The sequence below is a fragment of the Hylobates moloch genome, unplaced genomic scaffold (genome assembly GCF_009828535.3).
Source record: "Hylobates moloch isolate HMO894 unplaced genomic scaffold, HMol_V3 SCAFFOLD_1, whole genome shotgun sequence".
In the NCBI taxonomy this organism is placed as follows: domain Eukaryota; kingdom Metazoa; phylum Chordata; class Mammalia; order Primates; family Hylobatidae; genus Hylobates; species Hylobates moloch.
In genome coordinates, this window is record NW_026652276.1 from 105,549,408 (window position 1) to 105,573,187 (window position 23,780).

Consider the following 23,780-nt stretch of genomic DNA (forward strand, 5'->3'; position numbering starts at 1 on the left):
TTTTTGATATGGAGTCTCGCTCAGTTGCCCAGGCTGGAGTGCAGTGGCGTGATCTCGGCTCACTGCAGCCTCTGCCTCCCAGGCTCAAGCGATCCTTCCACCGCAGCCTCCCAAGTAGCTGGACCACAGGTATACACCACCATGCCCAGCTAATTTTTTGTATTTTTGGTAGAGATAGGGTTTCACCATGTTGCCCAGGCTGGTCTTGAACTCCTGACCTCAAGTGATCTGCCCGCCTCGGCCTCCCAAAGTGCTGGGATTACAGGCATGAGCCACCATGCCCGGCCAGGTATTTTTTTATAGCAATGCAAGAATGGACTAATACTGTAATTTATAAAGAAAAGAGGTTTATTTGGTTCATAGTTCTGCAGGCTGTACAAGCATGGTGCCAACATCCACTTAGCTTCTGGTGAAGCTTCAGGAAGCTTCCACCCATGGAGGAGTAGGTACCACATGGTGAGAGAGGGAGCAAGAGTAGGGAGAGATGTGAGGCTTTTTTTTTTTTTTTTTTTAACAGCCAGCTATGAACTAATAGGGCAAGAACTCAACACCAGGGGAAGGGCAGCAAGCTGAGGTAGGAAAGTAGAGTCTGGAGACAGAGCCTAAGGCCAACCTGTGGCTGACTTCCTTGAATTAAACTGAAAGGAAAGCTTTAGCCTCTGATTGGCTGTGGGCTAATTCTTTATTTGCATAGGGTGTAACTCCACTGCAGCCTCTGATTGGCCATGAGCCAATTCTTCATTTACATAGGGTGTAACCAATTGGAAGCCTCCAAAGGGTACCTGGGGGTGTTACCAAATTCTTCTAGCTTAATAAAAACCCAGGGAACATTACAACTGGAGGTCTTGAGCCACTTGCTCAAGCCTGCCTCCTCACTGTAGGGTGTACCTTCCCATCAATAAATGTGTTTTTGTTGCTTCGCTTGTGCATTTTTTTCAATTCTTTGTTCAACATGCGAACAACCTGGACAACTCCTAGTCAAGACCCTCTACTGGTAACAAAGCCACTCATGAGGGACCCACCCCCATGACCCAAACACCTCCTATTCGAGCTCACTTCCAACATTGGATATTACGTGTTAATGATATTTGGAGGGGACAAATATCCAAACCATATCAGTCCTTGAGGCCTGCTACAGTACTGTTTTCTGACCCCCAAATACCTTTTTTCTTTTTTTTTGAGATGGAGTCTTGCTCTGTCATCCAGGCTGGAGAGCAGTGGCACGATCTCAGCTCACTGCAACCTCTGCCTCCTGGGTTCAAGCAGTTCTCCTCCCTCAGCCTCCCGAGTAGCTGGGATTACAGGTGCCCACCACCACGCCCAGCTAATTTTTGTATTTTTAGTAGAGATGGGGTTTCACCATGTTGGTCAGGCCGGTCTCGAACTCCTGACCTCAGGTGATCTGTCTGCCTCGGCTTCCCAAAGTGTTGGGATTACAGGTGTGAGCCACCACGCTCGGCCAACCTGTCCTTTTTCTATACCAGTTCTCATGCTTACTTTTGGGAGTTATCATTAGCCCACAAGACTGCCCCCACTGCAGACACCAGTCACAAGTCCTGGCTTTAAATTTAGGGTTCCGCACCACTGCCTCCTCAGGTTCTGTAGGATGACTCACAGACCTCAGGAAGTTGCTTGACTTATGTTTACTGGTTTATTATAAAGGATGCAACTCAGGAATGGCCGAATGGAAGAGCTGCACAGGGCCAGCTATGGAGGGGTGGGGGTTGAGCAGGGCTTCCAGGCTGTTTCTGGCTGTGTCTTCTCCCCAGCACATTGGTATGTTCACCAACCCACCAGTCCCCATTGTTCAGGGGTTTTTCTTGGAGGCTCCATTACGGAGGCACGATTGATTAAATCATTGGCCTTGGTGATTAAGCTCAATCTCCAGTCCCTCTTCTCTCCCTAGTGTTCCCTGTTGGGGCCTGGGTAGGAGGTGCTGAATTTAACCTCTCATCAGTTTCTCTGGCAACGAGCCTCCATCCTGAAGCTACCTGAGGCCTCACCCCAGTAAGTCATCTCATTAGCGTACAAAAGATATTCATTACGTCTTTTGTTGTGGCTGCTCCCAGCCCAGAGCTTCTCTGGGGTTCTGTCAGCTCTGTGAACTCTTCCCTAGGGCTTTTTCCTGTCTGTCAACCGGCTTCTTTTCAAGTTTCCCATTCTTTTCACTCTTCACTCTTTCTTTTCTTTTCTTTCTTTATTTATTTTGGAGATGGAGTTTTGTTGCCCAGGCTGGAGTGCAATGGTGCAGTCTTGGCTCACTGCAACCTCCGCCTCCTGGATTCAAGTGATTCTCCTGCCTCAGCCTCCCGAGTAGCTGGGATTATAGGTGTGTGCCACCACGCTTGGCTAATTTTGTATTTTTTTTTTTTTTTTGAGACGGAGTCTTGCTCTGTCGCCCAGGCTGGAGTGCAGTGGCGCGATCTCGGCTCACTGCAACCTCCGCCTCCCGGGTTCACGCCATTCTCCTGCCTCAGCCTCTCCGAGTAGCTGGGACTACAGGCGCCCGCCACCACGCCCGGCTAATTTTTTTTGTATTTTTGGTAGAGACGGGGTTTCACCGTGGTCTCGATCTCCTGACCTCGTGATCCGCCCGCCTCGGCCTCCCAAAGTGCTGGGATTACAAGCGTGAGCCACCGCGCCCGGCCTAATTTTGTATTTTTAGTAGAGACGGGGTTTTACCATGTTGGTCAGGCTGGTCTCAAATTCCTGACCTCAAGTGATCCAACCGCATCGGCCTCCCAAGGTACTGGGATTACAGGTGTGAGCCACCGTGCCCAGCCCATTCTTCACTATTTCTTTTTGCACTTCCCTGTGTTTATTCTTTTTTAATATGTTATTTTCTTTATGAGACAGGATCTCAGCCTGTGGCCCAGGCTAGAGTGCATTGGTGTGATCATAGCTCACTGTATCCTCTAACCCCTGGGCTCACGGGATCCTCCCGTCTCAGCCTCTTGAGTAGCTGGGACTACAGGTGTGTGCCATCACACCTGGCTAATTTTTAAATTTTTTTATAAAGATGAGGTCTCACATTGTTGTCCAGGCTTGGCCTCAAGTGATCCTCCCACCTCAGCCTCCCAAAGTGCTGGGATTACAGGCATGAGCCATCTTGCCTGGCTGATATGTTTATTCTAGTAGGGCAAGGCAGATTGATCATCCAAAGCCAAATTAGATTCAGTCCTACGTAAACCCTGATGGGGTGAGAACAACACAATTGAATGATCTCTGTAATGGTGCCCAAGAAAATGGTAAGAGTGCGGATAGAATTTGGGTTCATGAAGACACATATCAGTCACTGAAAACATTTTTCATGAGGAATGCCACATTCTTATGCCAACAGGGGTAAATGAGGGCTATATTTGGCTCATTGAAGACTTTATTTGATTTTTTTTTTTTTTGTCCTATTAGGGATTTGCAACAGTTCTTGCTGAAGCAGTTACGTCCCTGGATCTGCCTGTGGCAATTATTAATCTAAAAGAATATGATCCAGATGATCATCTGATAGAAGAGGTTGGTAATTGTCTTTTTCTTCAATCAAAACTCTCAAATTTGACTGATCTGCAATCTTCACAGTAAATTTAATTAGATAACTAGAATCTTCAGAATAAATTTAATTTTCGTGCTAAAGGATTTCAGTTAGTTGAATTCCAGTGTGAATCAGAGAATTGAATGTGGGGTAAGGTTCACTGATTCTCACGTGGTGTGGGGCTTGTTCTTCAGGTGTGTTAAATTTTCCTGGGGCAGGGCTAGAGGTGAGAAAGCTTGGGTGGTTGGAAGTTCACTCCTTCCCACAATTTTCTTTTTTTTTCTTTTTTTTTTTTGAGATGGAGTCTCACTATGTCACCCAGGCTGGAGTGCAATGGTGCAATCTCAGTTCAGTGCAATGTCCATCTCCAGGTTCAAGTGATTCTCCTGCCTCAGTCTCCCAAATAGCTGGGATTTACAGGCATGCGCCACCATGCCCAGCTAATTTTTTTTTTTTTTTGTATTTTTTGCTAGAGATGAGGTTTCACCATGTTGGCCAGGTGGTGTTAAACTCCTGGCCTCGAGTGATCCGCCCACCTTGGCCTCCCAAAGTGCTGGGATTACAAGTGTGAGCCACTGTGCCTGGCCCTTACTATTTTTATTTTTTAAAAATTTATTTTATAGAGACAGGCTCTCACTCTCTCACCCAGGCTCTGGAGTACAGTGGTGCAATTTCAACCTCCTGGGCTCAAGTGATCCTCCTTCCTCAGCCTCCTAAAGTAGCTGAGACTACAGGCATGTGCTGCCATGCCCTGCTAATTTTAAAATATTTTTTTTTGAGATGGAGTCTTGCTCTGTTGCCCAGGCTGGAGTGCAGTGGCGTGATCTCGGCTCACTGCAAGCTCCGCCTCCCAGGTTCACGCCATTCTCCTGCCTCAGCCTCTCCGAGTAGCTGGGACTACAGGCGCCCGCCACCATCCCCAGCTAATTTTTTGTAGTTTTAGTAGAGATGGGGTTTCACCGTGTTAGCCAGGATGGTGTCAATCTCCTGACCTCATGATCTGCCTGCCTCAGCCTCCCAAAGTGCTAAGATTACAGGCGTGAGCCACCACGCCCGGCCAAAAGATTTTTTATAGAGATACGGTCTCACTATGTTGCCCAGGCGGGTCTCGAACATCTGGCCTCAGTCTCCCAAAGTACTAGGATTATAGATATGCCCAGCCCTCCCCCCTATTTTGAATCTCTTAATCAAGGAAGGGTTGTTACTGGTGGCAGTGTGCTATGCTTGTAGACCATGGGCGATCCAACCAAAGGGTCAAGAGCAGAGAGTATGGGTTTCGGAATCAGAGAAATCTCTTATTAGCTGTGTGACCTCAATGCATTAGTTAATATCTTTTTTTTTTTTTTTTATGGAGTTTCGCTCTTGTTGTCCAGGCTGGAGTGCAATGGTGTGATCTTGGCTCACTGCAACCTCCAACTCCAGTGTTCAAGTGATTCTCCTACCTCAGCCTCCTGAGTAGCTGGGATTACAGGTGCCCACCACCACACCTGGCTAATTTTTGTATTTTTAGTAGAGATGGAGTTTCACTATGTTGGCCAGGCTGGTGTCGAACTCCTGACGTCAGGTGATTTATTTGCCTCGGCCTCCTATAGTGCTGGGATTACAGGCATGAGCCACTGCTCCCTGGTGCATTACTTAATATCTATGAGGGTTTAATTTCTTCATCTGAAAAATGTTTCTCCCCTTTTTTCTCCAGTCATGCCCAGTTAGGGGATTTCACCTTACAGCAGTGGTTCTCAAAGTGTGGCCCCTGAGCCAACAGCGTCAGCATCTCCTGTGAACTTGCTAGAAATGCAGAATCTCAGGTCTTAGCCTAGCTGCACTGTAGAGCTTAAACAGTGCTCCTGGTGATGCTGATGCAGGTAGAGTTAGAGAAGCAGAGGCTAAGTGCGGTGGCTCACGCCTGTAATCCCAGCACTTTGGGAGGCCAAGGTAGGTGGATCACCTGAGGTCAGGAGTTTGAGACCAGCCTGGCCAACATGGTGAAACCACGTCTCTACTAAAAATACAAAAATTAGCTGGGCTGGATGGTGGGTGCCTGTAATCCCAACTACTCGGGAGGCTGAGGCAGGAGAATTGCTTGAACCTGGGAGGCGGAGGTTGCAGTGAGCCAAGATTGCGCCATTGCCCTCTAGCCTGGGTGACAAAAGCAAATCTCTGTCTCAAAAAAAAAAAAAAGCAGATAGAGCTGGGGTTGACAAACTTTCACGTAAAGGGCCAGGTAGTATCTTCAGCTTTGTAGGCCGGGCAGCTACTCAGTTTTGCCACTTAGGCACAAAACAGCCATAGATAATATGTAAATGAATGAGTGTGGCTGTGTTCCACTAAAACTTTCTTTAAAAAAATAGAGGCCAGGCATGGTGGCTCTCGCCTATATAATCCCAGCAAGTTGAGAGGTCAAGGCTGGTGGATCGCTTGAGCTCAGGCACATGAGAGCAGCCTGGGCAACATGGTGAAACCCCGTCTCTATTAAAAATAGAAAAATTAGCCATGGTGGTGCACGCCTGTAGTCCCACCTACTTGGGAGGCCGAGGCATGAGAATTGCTTAAACTCGGGAGGTGGAGGTTGCAGTGAGCTGAGATCATGCCACTGCACTACAGCCTGGGTAACAGAGTGAGACTGTGTCTCAAAAAAAAAAAAAACCCAAAAAGGCAGCAGCAATATGTGGCTCGTGGATTGTAGTTTACCAGCCCTGTCTTAGTGGTTAAATATCTAGCTTTAACTCTGTCCATTTCTTTGTCCCCCAAGAAAACGTATTGGTTTGCACATGAGTGAGCTTGAATGTGCTCTAAATTATTTGTGAAAAATTATTAGCAAACTTTGATACTTGTAACTAAGAGATTACTTATAACCGACTTCATGACTTGGAACTGTTAAGATGAATTCAAACACCAGGCTATCAAGACTAAGGATACACAGGTTGAGAATCCCTGAACTGCAAATTGGAAATTCTTTAAAATCCAAACTTCTGGAACGCTGACAGGAGGCCACAAGTGGAAAATTTCGCACCTGACCTCCTGTGATGGGTCAAGGTCAAAACGCAGTCAAAACTTTGTTTCATGTCTGAAATTGTCAAAAATATTGTATAAAGTTATCTAAAGGCTATATGTGTAAGGTATATATGAAACAAAGGAATTTTGTGTTTAGACTTGATATATCCCCAAGGTACATCATTATGTATATGCAGATTTAAAAAAAAAAAAAACAGAAAAAAACCTCTAAAATCCAAAACACTTCCCATCCTAAACATTTTGGATAACGGATACCTAGCCTGTATTTTGTTTCCCTGGGATTTGCAACAGTTCTGTTTAGATAATGGTGCCAAGTGTTAAATTACTTTATGTTTAAAAATTTTTATTGCTTTAATTTATTAATTTTTTAGAGAGCTCTCTGTATTTTTCTTTACTTTTCTTTGTTTTTTTTTTTTTTTTTTTGTGCAGTGTGCAGTGGTGTGATTGTGGCCCACTGCAGCCTCTGCCTCCTGGGCTCAAGCAGTTCTCCTGCCTCAGCCTCCCGAGTAGCTGGAACTACAGGCACCCACTACCACGCCTGCCTAGTTTTTGTATTTTTAGTAGAGACGGGATTTCACTGTGTTGCTTAGGCTAGTCTTGAACTCCTGACCTGAAGTGATCCACCCGCCTCAGCCTCCCAAAGTCCTGGGATTACAGGTGTGAGCCACCAGCCCCAGCCAACATCCACTGCCCTGATATGGATATTCACAGCTTCTTGCCTGAGGAGATGGTAATAGACCAAGAACACGGTTCCCCTATTCCTTGGAGATTTTGGAGATTTAAAATAATCTCAAACACCAAATACAGCTCTTACTGGGTAAGCAAGGTCACTACATTCCTCGTCTTTCTGACACCACAGAGCAGTGGAAGCAGGAACATGAGCTGTTGTTTTCTCTTAAGGTTTGAAACTCAGGTGCCTTATTTTCCCCCAATGTGTTCTTCCATTAGTAGCCACTGTGCCTGGCCATCTCTTTGTTATTTTTTCTTGATTGATTTGGATTTTGTTTCCACTGTGGCAAAGCAGTGATGATGAGAATGTATAGTCTGCATAATAGAATGGCGTGTATGGTGAAATATACCAGGAGGTATATTGGCAGGAGCAAGGGACTGGGTTTTCTCCTCTGTGCAAGCTGTTCTTGCTGTGTTTCTTAGTTATGCCCTTCCCTTTCGAAAATGAGTCATGTTTATGAAGGTGCCCTTTGTTCTTAGAGATGAGTATGCATTTTTTCAAAGGATTTTCTTCATTGAGATAATTTATGCCTTGAATATTCTACTGAAACAATTACTTTCTTGGTTAGGTGACTAGTAAAAATGTCTGTGTCTTCCTGGTTGCGACATATACTGATGGCCGACCAACCGAAAGTGCAGAGTGGTTCTGCAAATGGTTAGAGGAAGCAACCATTGATTTTCGATTTGGCAAAACTTACCTGAAGGGTATGAGATATGCGGTATTTGGCCTGGGAAATTCTGCCTATGCCAGCCACTTCAACAAGGTAGGTCTATATTGAATTATAGGAATAAATTCTCCCTATAAACACACACACACATGCACACACATGTACACACACACACACACACACGTATGTGAAATAATCCACAAACTTTGGTAGCTAGTAATAAATACATTTCTTCTATTATTTTATTGGTTGATTGAGACAGAGTTTTGCTCTGTTGCCCAGGCTGGAGTGCAGTCGCACCATCTCAGCTCACTGCAACTTCCACCTCCCGGGTTCAAGTGATTCTCCTGCCTCAACCTCCCGAGTAGCTGGGATTACTGGCATGTGCCACCACGCTTGGCTAATTTTTGTATTTTTACTAGAGACAGGGTTTTACCATGCCAGCCAGGCTAGTTGTGAACTCCTGGCCTCATGTGATCCGCCCAAAGTGAGCCACTGCGCCCGACCTCTTCTGTTTTTTTTTTGGAGACAGAGTCTTGCCCTATCCCCTAGCTGGAGTGCAGTGGCGCGATCTCGGCTGACTGCAACCTCTGCCTCCTGGGTTCAAGCGATTCTCATTTATTAGCCTCCCGAGTAGCTGGGATTACAGGCACCCACCACCATGCCCGGCTAATTGTTTTGTATTTTTAGTAGAGACAGGGTTTCACCATGTTGGCCAGGCTGTTCTCGAACTCCTGACCTCAGGTGATCCACCCACCTCGGCCTCCCAGAGTGCTGGGATTACAGATGTGAGCCACTATGCCCAGCCTGCCCAAGCTCTTTATGCAGGTGAACTCTTAAAAAGAATTTTTTAAAAATTATGTTTATTTTTTTCAAGGCAGGGTCTTGCTTTGTCATCCAGGCTGGAATGCAGTGACCTGATCAGAACTCTCTGAACCTTGAAGTCCTAGGCTCAAGGGATCCTCCCAAGTCAGCCTCCCTATCAGCTGGAACTATAGGCGTGCACCACTGTCCCTGACTAATCTTTCAATTTTTTGTAGAGATGAGGGTCTCACTGTGTTGCCCAGGCTTGGTTCAAACTCCTGGCCTCAAGCAGTCTTACCCACCTCAGCCTCCCAAATTTCTGGGATTACAGACATGAACGTGTCCAGCCTGAACTCAGTTTTAAAAAATCATGAATTTTTTGGCTGGGCGTGGTGGCTCATGCCTGTAATCCCAGCACTTTGGGAGGCTGACGCGGGCGGATCACAAGGTCAGGAGATTGAGACCATCCTGGATAACATGGTGAAACCCCGTCTCTACTAAAAATACAAAAAAATTAGCCGGGTGTGGTGGCAGGCGCCTGTAGTCCCAGCTACTCGGGAGGCTGAGGCAGGAGAATGGCGTGAACTCGGGAGGCGGAGCTTGCAGTGAGCCGAGATCTCACCACTGCACTCCAGCCTGGGTGACAGAGGGGGACTCCATCTCAGAAAAAAAAAAAAATCATGAATTTTTCAAGGGAAATGGAGGAAAAAACATTCATTGCACTTTATGTAATAAAACATTAAATTTTTTGGTTAGTTTTCCTGGGCTGTTTTTCTAAATGAAATTAACTTGGATCCTTTTGCATCCTGTTCTCTACATTTGAAAAAATGAAACGATGGACCTCTCAGTTTCTTGGTCATTTGCATTGTGTACCTCTTCCTAGGGATGGGCCCTGCCTAGCTGTCTGTCTCTGGTGGAGTGTGAGTGACGGTAGAGGTGGAGAGTTTTCTTTAAAAGCTGTTTACGGCCGGGCGCAGTGGCACACACCTGTAATCCCAGCACTTTGGGAGGCAGAGGCGGGCGGATCACCTGAGGTCGGGAGTTCAACCCCAGCCTGACCAACATGGAGAAACCCCATCTCTACTAAAAATATAAAATTAGCCAGGCATGGTGGCGCATGCCTGTAGTCCCAACTACTTGGGAGGCTGAGGCAGGAGAATCACTTGAACCTGGGAGGTGGAGGTTGCAGTGAGCCGAGGTCGTGCCATTGCACTCCAGCCTGGGTAACAAGAGTGAAACTCCGTCTCAAAAAAAAAAAAATAAAATAAAAGCTGTTTTCATTCTATTGTTGTGTCACAATGTAGATTTTGCTCCATATTTTCATTAAAAACATTGATTATGTGTTTTTTGAGACAGGGTCTCACCATGTTGCCTAGGTTGGAGTTCAGTGGCATGATCATAGCTTGCTGCAGCCTCGACCTCCCTGGGCTCAGGTGATCCTCCCAGCTTAGCCTGCTGAGTAGCTGGGACCACAGGGGCCCACCACACATCCAGCTGGTTTTTGTATTTTTTGTAGAGATGGGGTTTTACTTTGGTGCCCAGGTTGGTGTTGAACTCGGGCTTGAGCATTCTTCTCACCCCGGTCTCCCAAGGTGCTGGAATTATAGGCATGAGCCACTGCATCTGGCCTCTCCCCATATTGTCAAATAAATTACACTATGAATGGGAAAATTCAGATATGTAAAATTTTTTTTTTTTTTTTTTTTTGAGACAGAGTCACTTTCTTGCCCAGGCTGGAGTGCAATGGCACAATTTTGGCTCATTGCAACTTCTGCCTCCTGGGTTCAAGGAATTCTCATGCCTTGGCCTTCCAAGTAGCCTGAATTATAGGCATGTGCCACCACGCCCCACTAGTTATTGTATTTTTAGTAGAGATGGGGTCTCACCATGTTGACCAGGCTGGTCTTGAACTCCTGGCCTCAAACAATCTGCCTGCCTCAGCCTCCCAAAGTGCTGGGATTACAGACGTGAGACACTTCGCCTGGCCTAGATATGTAAATATTTTGTTTAATGCCTTGCCACTCAGGAAGCTTATTAAGTTTTTGAACTCTTAACTATGCCTCTGATAACCCCTGTTCCTCAGCTTGATTGCTTCATATCACAGTGAAATAAATTACTGAGTTTAGGAAATTACGAATCTTGCCAAATTGATTACACTTTATTTTATAACTGAATAGGCTTAGGCCCCATAGGCTTTGTTACATTTTTGGAACTCATTTATTTTGTTAACTCCTGTTTTGTTCTTATCATGATATAGAATGGTAGGTTTAAAATTTTTTTTAGTCATTAACCCTTCATTTGATAAAGGGGGTTTGTTTTTTCTTTTGTTTAAAAAAGAAAATCTATGCAGAAAAGTAGAATACATAAAATGCGGCTCTTCTGGGTCAAGGCTGGAGCTTGAAGGCTTGAAGGTCATTTTGCCAAGCCATTTCCTCTTCCTTAGTGGCAGCCCATGACCAGGGGCCCCAGAAGGACTTCGGGCTTTTGCAGAGCAGTCTGGAAAACCCTGATTTAGAGAACTGTGCTTTTAGCCTATCTGTCTTTTCCTCACAGGTTGGCAAAAATGTTGACAAGTGGCTCTGGATGCTTGGCGCGCATCGTGTGATGAGTCGAGGGGAGGGCGACTGCGACGTGGTTAAAAGCAAGCACGGCAGCATTGAGGCCGACTTCAGAGCATGGAAGACCAAGTTCATCTCCCAGCTGCAGGCACTTCAGAAAGGGGAGAGAAAGAAGTCCTGTGGCGGCCACTGCAAGAAAGGCAAATGTGATTCTCACCAACATGGCTCAGAGGAGAGGGAGGAAGGATCTCACGAGCAGGATGAATTGTATGACAGAGACACTGAGGTATACCGCCTGTGTGTTCATCTCTCGAGGCTTTCCCCCTCTGCTTGGAGATCTCGAGCTTGACCTCTTCCTCAATAAACCATCTCGTTGGCTTCTGGTTAGAAGGAAGATCTGGCCAAGTGCAGTGGCTCGCACTTGTAATCCCCACACTTTGGGAGGCCAAGGTGGGGGTATTGCTTGAGTCCAGGAGTTCGAGACCAGCCTGGGCAACATAGCAAGACCCTATCTTTACCACAATAATTTTAAATTTAGCAAGGCATAGTGGTGCATGCCTGTTGTCTCAGCTACGTAGGAGGTGGAGTTGGGAGGATTGCTTGAGCCCAGGAATTTGAGACTGCAGTGAGCTGTGATCATGCCACTGCCCTCCAGCCTGGGCAACAGAGTGAGACCCTGCCCCCAAAACAAAGACAGAAACAATAACAAAAAAGGAAGATGTGAAACTCATGTGGTGGTGTTTCAGAGAGAGAGAGAGAGGCCTTAGGAATTAAGCCATATCGTGCTAGATGCTTTCCAGAATCTCTTCTTTAGGCTGGGCACAGTGGCTCATGCTTGTAATCCCAGCACTTTTGGGAGGCCAAGGTGGGTGGATCACTTGAAGTCGGGAGTTCAAGACCATTCTGGCCAACATGGCAAAACCCCATCTCTACTAAAAATACAAAAATTAGCCGGGTGTGGTGGTGGGCACCTGTAATCCCAGCTACTCGGGAGGCTGAGGCACAAGAATCGCTTGAACCTGGGAGGTGGAGGTTGCAGTGATCTGAGATCACACGACTGCACTCCAGCCCGGGCGACAGAGTGAGACTCAGTCTCAAAAAAAGAAAAAAAAAAACCACACACACACAACCAAAATCTCTTCTTTAATCCTTGCATTGTTAGAGTCAAGTAGATTTTTACCACATTTTGCAAGTTGCGAAACGGAGCCACAGAGAAGTTAAATTTGTCCCAGCCTGAGCTCACATCTCATTACCCTGAGATCACACATACCTCTTGACTTCAATGACTCCATTAGTTACTCAAACTGAAGGCTGCAAGTCATCCTAGATTCCGCTCTTTTTCCCTCACATTCTGAGCATTTCTCTTGCTTCCTTCTTTAAATACCCCAATTCCTTTGAAGCTCCTGTCTTCAGGCTGTAACACTCCTGTCATCTTCACAGCTGTTATCTTTTGGCCACCTGGTCAGTTGCGTAATTCAGCAGCAACTTTACATTCTGACTCATTGTCTCTCTCTCCACCCCTGTTCCTATCATTATTCTTTGAGGCTGTGGCATCCTTGTGGATGATCTGTCTAACACCCTGGCCTGCAGTTTCCTGGCCTTCACACCTCCAGCAACCATTTCTCCACTGACCTTGGTCTCTCCCTTACATGGGCACATCTGAAATTCAAGTTCCTCTCATGCTTACTATGACCTCATTCTGTGGCCTCTACTTTAACAACGTTCCTTTTTTTTTTTTTGAGACAGGGTCTCATTCTGTCACCCACAGTCTGGAGTACAACGGTATGATCATGGCTCACTACGGCCTCGACCTCCCCGGGGAGTGGTGATCCTCCCACTTCAGCCTCCCAAGTAGCTGGGATTATAGGCATGTGCCACCACACCTAGCTAATTTGTCAATTTTTTGCAGAGATGGAGTTTTACCATGTTGCCCAGGCTGGTTTTGAACACCACCACACCTAGCTAATTTGTCAATTTTTTGCAGAGATGGAGTTTCACCATGTTGCCCAGGCTGGTTTTGAACACCTGGGCTCAAGCGATCCACTTGGCCCGGCCTCCCAAAATGCTGGGATCATAGGCATGAGCAACTGTGCCTGGCCTTTAAAATTCTTTTGATCCGGCCAGGTGTGGTGGCTCACGCCTGTAATCCCAGCACTTTGGGAGGCTGAGGCGGGTAGATCACGAGGTCAGGAATTCGAGACCAGCCTGGCCAACAATGGTAAACCCCGTCTCTACTAAAAATACAAAAATTAGCTGGGCGTGGTGGTGGGCGCCTGTAATCCTAGCTACTTGGGAGGCTGAGGCAGGAGAATCACTTGAACCCAAGGCCTTCACTTTGGGAGGCCAAGGTGGGCGGATCACTTGAGGTCAGGAGTTCAACACTAACCTGGCCAATATGGTGAACCCCGTCTCCACTAAAAGTACAAAAATTACCCAGGTGTGGTGGCACGTGCCTGTAGTCCCAGCTACTCCAGAGGCTGAGACAGGAGAATGCTGGAACCGGGGAGGCGGAGGTTGCAGTGAGCCGAGATTGCGCCACTGCACTCCAATCTGGGCAACAGAGCAAGACTCTGTCTCAAAAAAAACAACAACAACAAAAAAAAAACCCTTATGTAGTTTGTGTTGTTTTCTGCAGGAGAGTTGTTGAAAGTGTGCAGTCTGTCGTATGGCTGGGAACAGAAGTCTCTGTCAACTCTGAGCTACTCCAGTTTGGCTTTCTCTCCCCCTGAACTGCTCTTTTCTACACCCAGGGGACTTCATATCATCAAGCCTGAGCGGGATTTACAAAGGAAAATAGATTTTATTTAAGAGATGAAAGCTTTTTATTTTTATTTTATTACGTTATTTTATACAGGGTCTTGTTTTGTTGCCCAGGCCAGAGTGTCGTGGAGTGATCATAGCTCACTGCAGCTTTGAACTCCTAAGCTCAGGTGATCCTCCTGCCTCGGCCTCCTGGGTAGCAGGGATTTACAGGCCTGAGCCACCATCCTGTCTACTTTTAATTTTTGATTTTGTAGAGACAAGGTCTCACTATTTTGCCCAGGCTGATCTTGAACTCCTAGCCTCCAGCGATCCTCCCACCCACCTTGGCCTCCCAAAGTGTTGGGATTACAGGCATGAGCCTCCACACTGGCTGCAAGCTCTTTAAGTTATGGGACCCATAACCTGAATTGAAATTGATGTTTCATTCCAATTTCATTGCAGTCATAGCTTGGACTGAAATGAAATTGAAATGAAACATCTGTCATATCACTTCCTGTTGAGCTAAATAATTATCTCTTGAAGCCATCTGCTCTGTGGGCTTGACTCAGACTGACTGACTCCAGGTAGCCATAAAATGCTATTTGCATTGCACACCATACCTCATATCCTGTCATTCAACAGTGCATAGCTAATCACTAATCAATATTATCACTGTAAAGCAATGAGAATTTCTGTGCAACAACTTGGTATCGACCACTCCTTGTTCCCTTTGCTTTTAAAAACCTGCTAGTAATAAAAGCTAATGGAGCAGTCCCTTCAACTGCAAATTATGTCTCAGGCAGCTGCCCTCATTTTGGCTCAAATAAACCCTTTAAATTATATTTTGGCTAGGTGCAGTGGCTCACCCCTGTAATCCCAATCCCAGTGCTGTCCGAGGCCAAGATGGGAGGATTGCTCGAGGCCAGGAGTTAGAGACTAGCCTGGGCAACATAGTGAGACGCTTTCTCTAATTTAAAAAAGGGGCTGGGCATGGTGGCTCATGCCTGTAATCCCAGCACTTTGGGAGGCCGAGGCGGGCAGATCACCTGAGGTCAGGAGTTCAAGACAGCCTGGCCAACATGGTGAAACCCTGTCTCTACTGAAAATATAAAAAAAATTAGCTGGGTGCGGTGGTGGGTGCCTGTAATCCCAGCTACTCGGGAGGCTGAGGCAGGAGAATTGCTTGAACCTGGAAGGTGGAGGTTGCAGTGAGCCGAGATTGTGGCACTGCACTATAGCCTGGGTAATAAGAACAAAAACCGCATCTCGAAAAAAAAAAAAATTAAAAAGAAAATAATGTTTTGTGTCTCACCTTCTTTCTTTTAGATCTACAAGTCTCATGGATATTTCTGTTTTTATTTTACTTGACTTCTCAACAGCATTTGTCATAGCTGATTCCTCCTTTGAATCTATCCTCCTGACTTTCATGACGTTATTGTCATGGAGTTTCTACTTTTTTACTTGGAGTCTTTTCCTTTTCTTTGTTCAGCCTCTGCATGTTGGAGTGATTCAGGTTCGGTGCTGGATTAAGCACTGACACTTTCTTCCTGGGTGATCTCATCCAGTTTCACGACTTTAAACATTGTCCATGTGCCAGTTATTCCCACATTTGTATTTCCAGATCCAGGGTCAACCCTGAATTCTCTTCTCATATATGCAGCTGCCTTTTTATAATTTATTCTTGTATATCTGATGCTTCACAAATCCAAAATGGAGCTTGTGATCTCCACCATTCTGTTCTGTTCCGCTGTCCCGTTTCCCATCTCAAGAAACACTCCCACCATCTCAGTGGCTTAAAAAGAAGCCTGAGACCTTTGCTTGATTCTTTCCTTTTCCTCATTCCTGCATTGAATTCCTAAGTAAGTCTGATTCCTTCTTTGTCTAAAACAGAGGTCAGCAAACTTTCTATTAAGGGCCAGTTAGTCAATATTTTCAGCATTGTAGGCCACATGGTTTTTGTTGAAACTGTCAAGTCTGCCATTGTGTCAAGACAACAGCCATAGGCGACATGTAAATGAATTGTCATGTTGAGATCTGGCCTGAGGCTGCTTGGATTTGGCCATAGTTTGCAGACCTCTGGCTAAAAATATTTCACATCCATCCAATTCCCTCCATCTCTACTGCTAACCTGCAAGTTCAAGCCATATTGCTTGACCAGACTACTGTAGCAGCCACCTATCTTGTCCTTCTCCTATCTCTTCTCCATCTGTCATTCAGAGTAGTCTTTTTGGGGGGCGAGGGGTGAGGAACAGGGTCTTTCCCAGGCTGGAGTATAGTGGCACACTCTTGGCTCACTGCAGCAGCCTCCTGGGCTCAAGCGATCCTCCCGCAGCAGCCTCCTGGGCTCAAGCGATCCTCCCACATCAGCCTCCTGAGTAGCTGGGACTACAGGTGCGCACCACTGTGCCCGGCTAATTTTTGTATATTTTGTAGAGACAGCGTTTCACTATGTTGCCTAGGCTGATCTCAAACTGGGCTTAAGCAATCTACCTGCCTTGGCTTTTCAAAGTGCTGGGATTACAGTGGTGACCCGCCACACCCGGCCTCAGAGCAGTCTTTTTTTTTCTTTTTTTGAGACAGAGTCTCGCTGTGTCTCCCAGGCTGGAGTGCAGTTGCGCGATCTCGGCTCACTGCAAGCTCCGCCTTCCAGGTTCACACCATTCTCCTGCCTCAGCCTCTGAGTAGCTGAGACTACAGACATCCGCCACCATGCCCAGCTAATTTTTTGTATTTTTAGTAGATACCGGCTTTCACCACATTAGCCAGGATGGTCTCTATCTCCTGACCTCGTGATCCACCCGCCTTGGCCTCCCAAAATGCTGCGATTACAGACGTGAGCCATTGCGTCTGGCCAAGTAATCTTAAAAGTACAAATCAGACCATGTTACCCTCCTGCTTAAAAGTGATTTTTCGTTGCTGCTTTCATAAAAACTTCATTCCTTAGTGTGACCTTAGCACCTATCTGACTCTTGAATTTCACCATCTTCATCCTATTATTCTCTCTCTTCCTCTCCAGCCTCTAGCCACGTGGTCTCCTTGGTGCTAAAAATATTTGTCAAGGCCGGGCGCGGTGGCTCATACCTGTAATCCCAGCACTTTGGGAGTCCAAGGCGGGCGGATCACAAGGTTGGGAGTTCGAGACCAGCCTGACCAACATGGTGAAACCCTGTCTCTATTAAAAATACAAAAATTAGCTGGGCATGGTGGCGGGCACCTGTAATCCCAGCTACTCAAGAGGCTGAAGCAGGAGAATCGCTTGAACCTGGGAGGTGGAGGTTGCAGTGAGCCGAGATTGCGCCACTGCACTCCAGCCTGGGCGAGAGTGAGACTCCGTCTCCAAAAAAAATTAAAAACTAATTTGTCAAATGAGTTTGAATATCCGACCTTCTGCTCACCTGTTACTCTTTAGTTCAGGCCAACATCTTTTCTTCCCTAGGGGATTATCATATGTTGTTCAGATTTATCCTTGCTATAGTCTTGTTTCCCTTAAATTACTTCTGTCTTCCCAGTTGAGTGAGCTATTGAAATGCAGGTCTGTGTTATTTCTCTGTTCAGACCATGTTAGACGCTTCTCATTCTCTCTTTCCAGGACAGGCAAGATCCTTTGCAGGCCAGCCCACATCTTTCTCTGCTACATTTTCTCCCCATGTCATGTGCTTTATTCTCCATCTGCTGGTACTTTCTGAGTGGCTGATAGTAGCTGCATGCCTCCTGGTGCTTGCCTAAGTGACTTTGCCCATCCTCTTCCAACAGCGTTCCCACATGTCTTTCCCTGGCCAGGCCTGTTTACTTACCCTTCACATTTGACTCAGGTATCGTCTCATTCAGGCAGCCACCCATGGATTTGGAGCCCACTGCATGGCTCCTTTTCGTATTCCTAAACCCTTTCATTAAAGCATTGCCCCTTTCAATGTAGTATCTGTGTGTCTCTTACTGGATTGGCATCTTTGTGAGGACCACAGGGAATGTGTCGCATTAATTTTCTAGCACTACTGGCTACCATGAGTATATTCAGTGTTCAAGATAACTTTTGAAGTTTCCCAAGGTCACAGAACCAAGTTAGCAGTTTTGATTTGATTAGATGTGAAGATGAAATAGGTTCCTTTTGGAAAAAGTAAATTCTCGACATGAGTCTTTCCATTAGAAACTTGAGTCGAAGGAGGAGTTATCAAGGAGAGTCTAGGACAGGAATCAGCAAACAGGCTTACTGGCTAGATCCAGCCTATTGCCTGCTTTTTTTTTTGAGACAGGGGCTGGGCTGTCCCCCAGGCTGGAGTGCAGTAGTGAATAGCTCACTGCAGCCTCTAACTCCTGGGCTCAAGTGATCCTCCTATCTCAGCCTCCTGAGTAGCTGGGCCTACAGGCGTGCACCATCATGCCCAGCTAAGCTTTTTTATTTTTTGTAGAGATGAGGTCCCACTATGTTGCCCAGGCTAGTCTCAAACTCCTGAGCTCAAGCGATCCTCCTGCCTTGGCCTCCCAAAGTATTGGGATTATAAGTGTGAGCCACTGCATCCAGCTTGTTTTTTAATTTTTTAAAATAAGGGTTTTGGGAGCATAGCCATGCTCATTCATTTATGTATTGTCATAGCTGCTTTGGTGTTAGAGGGGCAGATTTGCATAGTTAAGACAGGATTGTATGTCCCACAAGGTCAGAAATACTTACAATTCGGTGTTTTACAGCAAAAGTTTACAGACTTCTTGTCCAGGATAACATGGGGAGATTGGACTAGATGATCCATGGTGTCTCTTCTGTGTCTAAGATTCTGAAATTTATTGGAAATGATGAGGTAGGAGCACAGGACACATGGGCAATACAGAACTTATTGCAATTCTAGGAAAATGAGTACATCAGGAGATCCTAATACTCAAGATATTCTTTTTTTTTCTTTTTTTATTAATTTTTTTTGCACATAAAACAATAAACATTTTCTAAAAATACATACAAAGAAAAAGATGCATATCAAACATATTAGGAAGGTTGCACATGGGAAGACGGGGAATAGAAATGGGGGATGGGAATTAAAGAAAATAAATGAGAGAGGGACTTTGTATGGATCAATGATAATAACTCAATCCTCTATTTGACGAAGGAGAAGGAAGAGGAAGAAAAAGCAAGTGGGATAAAGGATCAGAAAGGGAGGAAAATAGAAAAAATTAGAGTATGACTCCAGGGTAGACCTGTTTTGTTGTCGCTGGGTTGGTTGGTTGGTTGGTTTGTCTGTTGTATTTTTCATATGTTTCGCCATGTTGGCCAGGCTGGTCTCGAACTCCTAGCCTCAAGTGATCAACCCGCCTCGGCACCCCAGAGTGCTGGGACTACAGGTGTGAGCCACCACGTCCAGCCCCCACATTGCGTCTGGCCTCCGTGGTAGACCTCCCAGACGGGGTGGCCGGGCAGAGGCGCTCCCCACATCCCAGACGGGGCAGCCGGGCAGAGGCGCTCCTCACTTCCTAGACGGGGTGGCGGCTGGGCAGAGGCGCTCCTCCCTTCCCAGACAAGGCGACCGGGCAGAGGTGCTCCTCACTTCCCAGACGGGGCGACCGGGCAGAGGTGCTCCTCACTTCCCAGACGATGGGCGGCTGGGCAGAGGTGCTCCTCACATCCCAGACGGGGCAGCCGGGCAGAGGCGCTCCTCACATCCCAGACGGGGTGGCTAGACACCTGGCCTACCTACAGATTAATTTAAAAAGAAATGTCTGAAACCTACGTTGGAAAACTTTAAAACATTCCTGAATGATATCAAAGTGGACTCGACAAACTGGTTGGGAGACACTGGACTAGAAGATCTAAAAATGGACTAATTGTTAGAAAGTATGTTTCAGGTGGTGTACTTGTCTCTTCTTGATAGCTTGGGCATGAGGCTGGGATATCAGGGTGGAGTTAACTGGCAGAGATTTTCTGTTGAAGCTGGGCTAAATTAAAGAGCACATTCATACACATTTCTGGGAACAATTTATTTTGTCATCTGGAAGCAAGGCAGAGAAGACTCTACTCATTTACTGACAAAGCAAAAGAGAACCAGGGAGCCAGCCACAGTGCCGCTTCTGTAGTCTCAGGCTTGGTTTCAAATAGGAGAGGGTAAGATCGTCCATGATAATCCTATCATCTGGCGCAGGACAGGCGTGACCTTGTCTAAGAGGGGCTGTTTTATTATGTATTGAACACTTGATCAGCAGCATCCGATTATGTGACATCTCTCTGCTATACTGTGGGGCATATTGGCCAGCATATGAAGGTTATTGACATTTTGTTTCTTTTAATTGAATTGCTTGAACCAAGGAGGTAGAGGTTGCAGTGAGCTAAGATCACGCCACTGCACTCCAGCCTGGGTGACAGAGCGAGACTCAACAACAACAACAACAACAACAACAAAAAAGCAAAAAAATCTCTCCAACATTTGATTCTGCCTTATCCTCCATTAGAGAAAGGGATGAAGGCTGCCACGTATTAGCCATGATTTCTTAACTTCACTACCTGTAATTTCCTCATCTATGAGATGAGGTTGAACCTGTCTACGTCATAAGTAGTTAAGGATGAAATGAATGGGTATATGAACATTGTGTTCGGGACGTAGTAGATACTCAGCAAATGTGTCTTCCCAGTGATGTCACATTCCCTCTACTTCTGCTTGGCATGTGTCTCATTCCCCTGAGCCCAGCTCATGTCATTGTGACGTGGGAGGGCAGGTGAAGTGTTAGTTGTTGCCACTCCATCATGCCCTTTCACAGTTGTTAGTCTGATGCTAAAGACTGAAGATTTATTTCTTCATTGTTGTTGTTGTTGTTTTTTGTAGAGATGAGGGTTTCGCTATGTTGCCCAGGCTGGTCTTGAACTCCTGGCTTCAAGCGACGCTCCTGCGTCAGCCTCCTAAGTAGTTGGGACTATAGGCATGTGCTACCACATCTGGCTAATTGTATACATTTTTTGTAGCAGTGTGGTCTTGCTATGTTCCCCAGGCTGGTTCCAAACTCCTGAGGTTTCAAAGTCCTCCCATCTTGGTCTCACAAAGTGCTGGGATTATGGGTGAGAGCCACCATGTCCGGCCTAGATTTTATTTTTAAATTAAGAATTTATAGACAGCCGGGTGCTGTGGCTCACGCCTGTAATCTCAGCACTTTAGGAGGCTGAGGTGGGTGGATTACCTGAGGCCAGGGGTTCGAGACCAGCCTGGCCAACACGGTGAAACCCTGTCTCTACTAAAAATACAAAAATTAGCCGGGCGTGGTGGTAGGCGCCTGTGATCCTAGCTACTTGGGAGGCTGAGGCAGGAGAATCGCTTGAACCTGAGAGGTGGAGGTTGCAGTGAGCCGAGATCATGCCACTGCACTCCAGCCTGGGCAACAGAGCGAGACCCTGTCTCAAAAAAAGAATTTAGAGACATAGTGAATTCTCAGTGTGGGAGGGAGGGTAAAAGAACTTTGCCTTTGCCCCTTTGAACAATGTGTTTTTGAAGCATTTCTCTTCCAGGAGGAAGAACTCTTTGAGAGCTCCAGTGGAGAAGAGTTTGGTGATGAGGACCATCAGAGCCTAAATTCCATTGTTGATGTTGAAGATTTGGGCAAAATTATGGATCATGTGAAGAAAGAAAAGGTACCATTACTTTGGGAAATGTTGCACTTGGCTCCCGCAGTTGGTTAACATTTAGTATTTCTTTATTGCTGTGTAGTCCCTCTGAGCTCACAAGAGTAGTTTCATTTCTCTAGCTTCTGTCTTGAGAGTTTTATAATTTTTTTGCCATTTTTCATGAGCGTGGTGAACATCTCCCCTCTCAGCCCTGTGAAAGTCATCTCATCAGAGGATAAGCAGGAGATCTGAGAACAAGGACTGAGGACAGTGTAGATCGGGGGCGTCCAATCTTTTGGTTTTCCTGGGCCACATTGGTAGAAAAATTGTCTTGGGCCACACATGAAGTACAGTAATGATAGCTGATGAGCTAAAAAAAAAAAAAAAAAAAAAAAAAATCACAAAAAATATCTCATACTGTTTTAAGAAAGCTTACAAATTTGTGTTGGGCCAGTGGGCTGTGGATGGATAAGCTTGGTGTAGATGGTTAGAGAGATTGTATTCAGGGCTATTTGAAGATGAACAGCATGATAGGATTTATTATGGTTGAGATTCCAAGTGAAACTCCAGTGTAAATTTGCTTCTCTGCTGTATAGACTAAGTGGTGTTGGGGCTTAAGGATGGCAGCCTGGTCTGTGGGTGTGGAGATCAGCATGAGTGGGGCCCCTAGGAACCCAGGAAATACCAATCTGGGATGTGACTGTTTCAGTGACTAGAAGAATGTGAGAATGTACGATGCAGTAGGATTTCATGCAGAGTCCAGTGATCTAAAATTGAAATAATATTGTATATACTATACTATAAAAATAACTGCCTCAGTTTAACTGTGAGTTTTGGAAAATGAGAATACCCTAAATTAAAATTATATGTAGTCCAGAAGCCTTAAAAAAAAAGCTACTGGAAAATCCAAGAAAATCAATGCTAAAACCTATACAAATTCAAATGAACTCAGTAAGGTTAGCAGGATATCATAATGTAGAAAGTCAATAGACGTTATATTTCCAAACAATAACCAGTTAGAAGCTATAGTAAAAGAGAACACCTCATTTAGACTAGCTACATAAAAGATAATTACCTACCGATTAATTTATTTTTTATTTTTTTGAGATGGAATCTCATTCTGTCACCCAGGCTGGAGTGCAGTGGTGCGATCTCAGCTCACTGCAACCTCTGCGTCCTGGGTTCAAGTGATTCTTCTGCCTCAGCCTCCCGAGTAGCTGGGACTACAGGTGCACACCACCACGCTGAGCTAATTTTTGTGTTTTTAGTAGAGATGGGATTTTGCCATGTTGGCCAGGCTGATCTTGAACTCCTGACCTCAGGTGATCTGCCTGCCTTGGCTTCCTATAGTGCTGGGATTACACGCGTGACCTACCACACCTGGCCTACCTACAGATTAATTTAAAAAGAAATGTCTGAAACCTACGTTGGAAAACTTTAAAACATTCCTGAATGATAACAAAGTGGACTCGAACAAATGGAAAGACATTCCTTGTTTTAGGTAGAGTGACTCAGAATGGTAAAGATATCAGTTCTCTTAATATATGTTTGATGGAATCCCAGTAAAAATTCCAGTAAGTCCTCTAGCATCCTAGATCTAGATTGATCTATTCATGTGGAAAAAATAAACATGGAATAATAGTTATGAAAACCCTGGTGAAAGTAGTGATGAGAAGGACTAACCCACATATTGAAACGTACCACAAGGTATCTCTAATTAAAACTGTAGTACTGGCTCATGATGAGACAAAGACCCTTGCAACAGAATAAAATTCTAAGAATATGTAGGAATTTCATATATGTTAAAGGTGGACTCTGAAGACCTGGAGTTTAAAAGGGACTCTAAAAATAAATTATGTTGGCTGAGTACAGTGGCTCACCCTGTAATCCCAGCACTTTGGGAGGCTGAGGTGATGGGAGGATTTCTCGAGGCCAGGAGTTTGGGACCAGGCTCAGCAACATAGTGAAACCCCATCTCTACAGGAAATAAAAAAATTAGCTAGATGTAGTGTCATGTGCTTGTAGTCCCAGCTACTTGGGAGGCTGAGGTGGGAGGATTGCTTGGACCTGGGAGTTCGAGGCTGCAGTGAGCTGTGATCGTGTCACTGCACCCCGGCCTGCATGACATTGCGACACCTTGTTTCAAAAAAAAAAAAAAGATGTGAAACATCTGT

The 23,780-nt window shown here is 45.7% G+C and overlaps 1 protein-coding gene across 2 annotated transcripts in view; it reads left to right on the forward strand.

Moving 5' to 3' along the window:
• LOC116811966 (S-adenosyl-L-methionine-dependent tRNA 4-demethylwyosine synthase TYW1) overlaps window positions 1-23,780 on the forward strand; it is a 269,724-nt gene that overhangs the window by 12,941 nt on the left and 233,003 nt on the right. For both annotated transcript variants that reach the window (XM_032757493.2, XM_032757500.2), the window contains exons 4-7: window positions 3,409-3,510; window positions 7,837-8,031; window positions 11,293-11,583; window positions 21,511-21,633. In XM_032757493.2, the coding sequence (XP_032613384.1) occupies window positions 3,409-3,510; window positions 7,837-8,031; window positions 11,293-11,583; window positions 21,511-21,633 (711 nt within the window). The remainder of the gene's footprint in view (window positions 1-3,408; window positions 3,511-7,836; window positions 8,032-11,292; window positions 11,584-21,510; window positions 21,634-23,780) is intronic.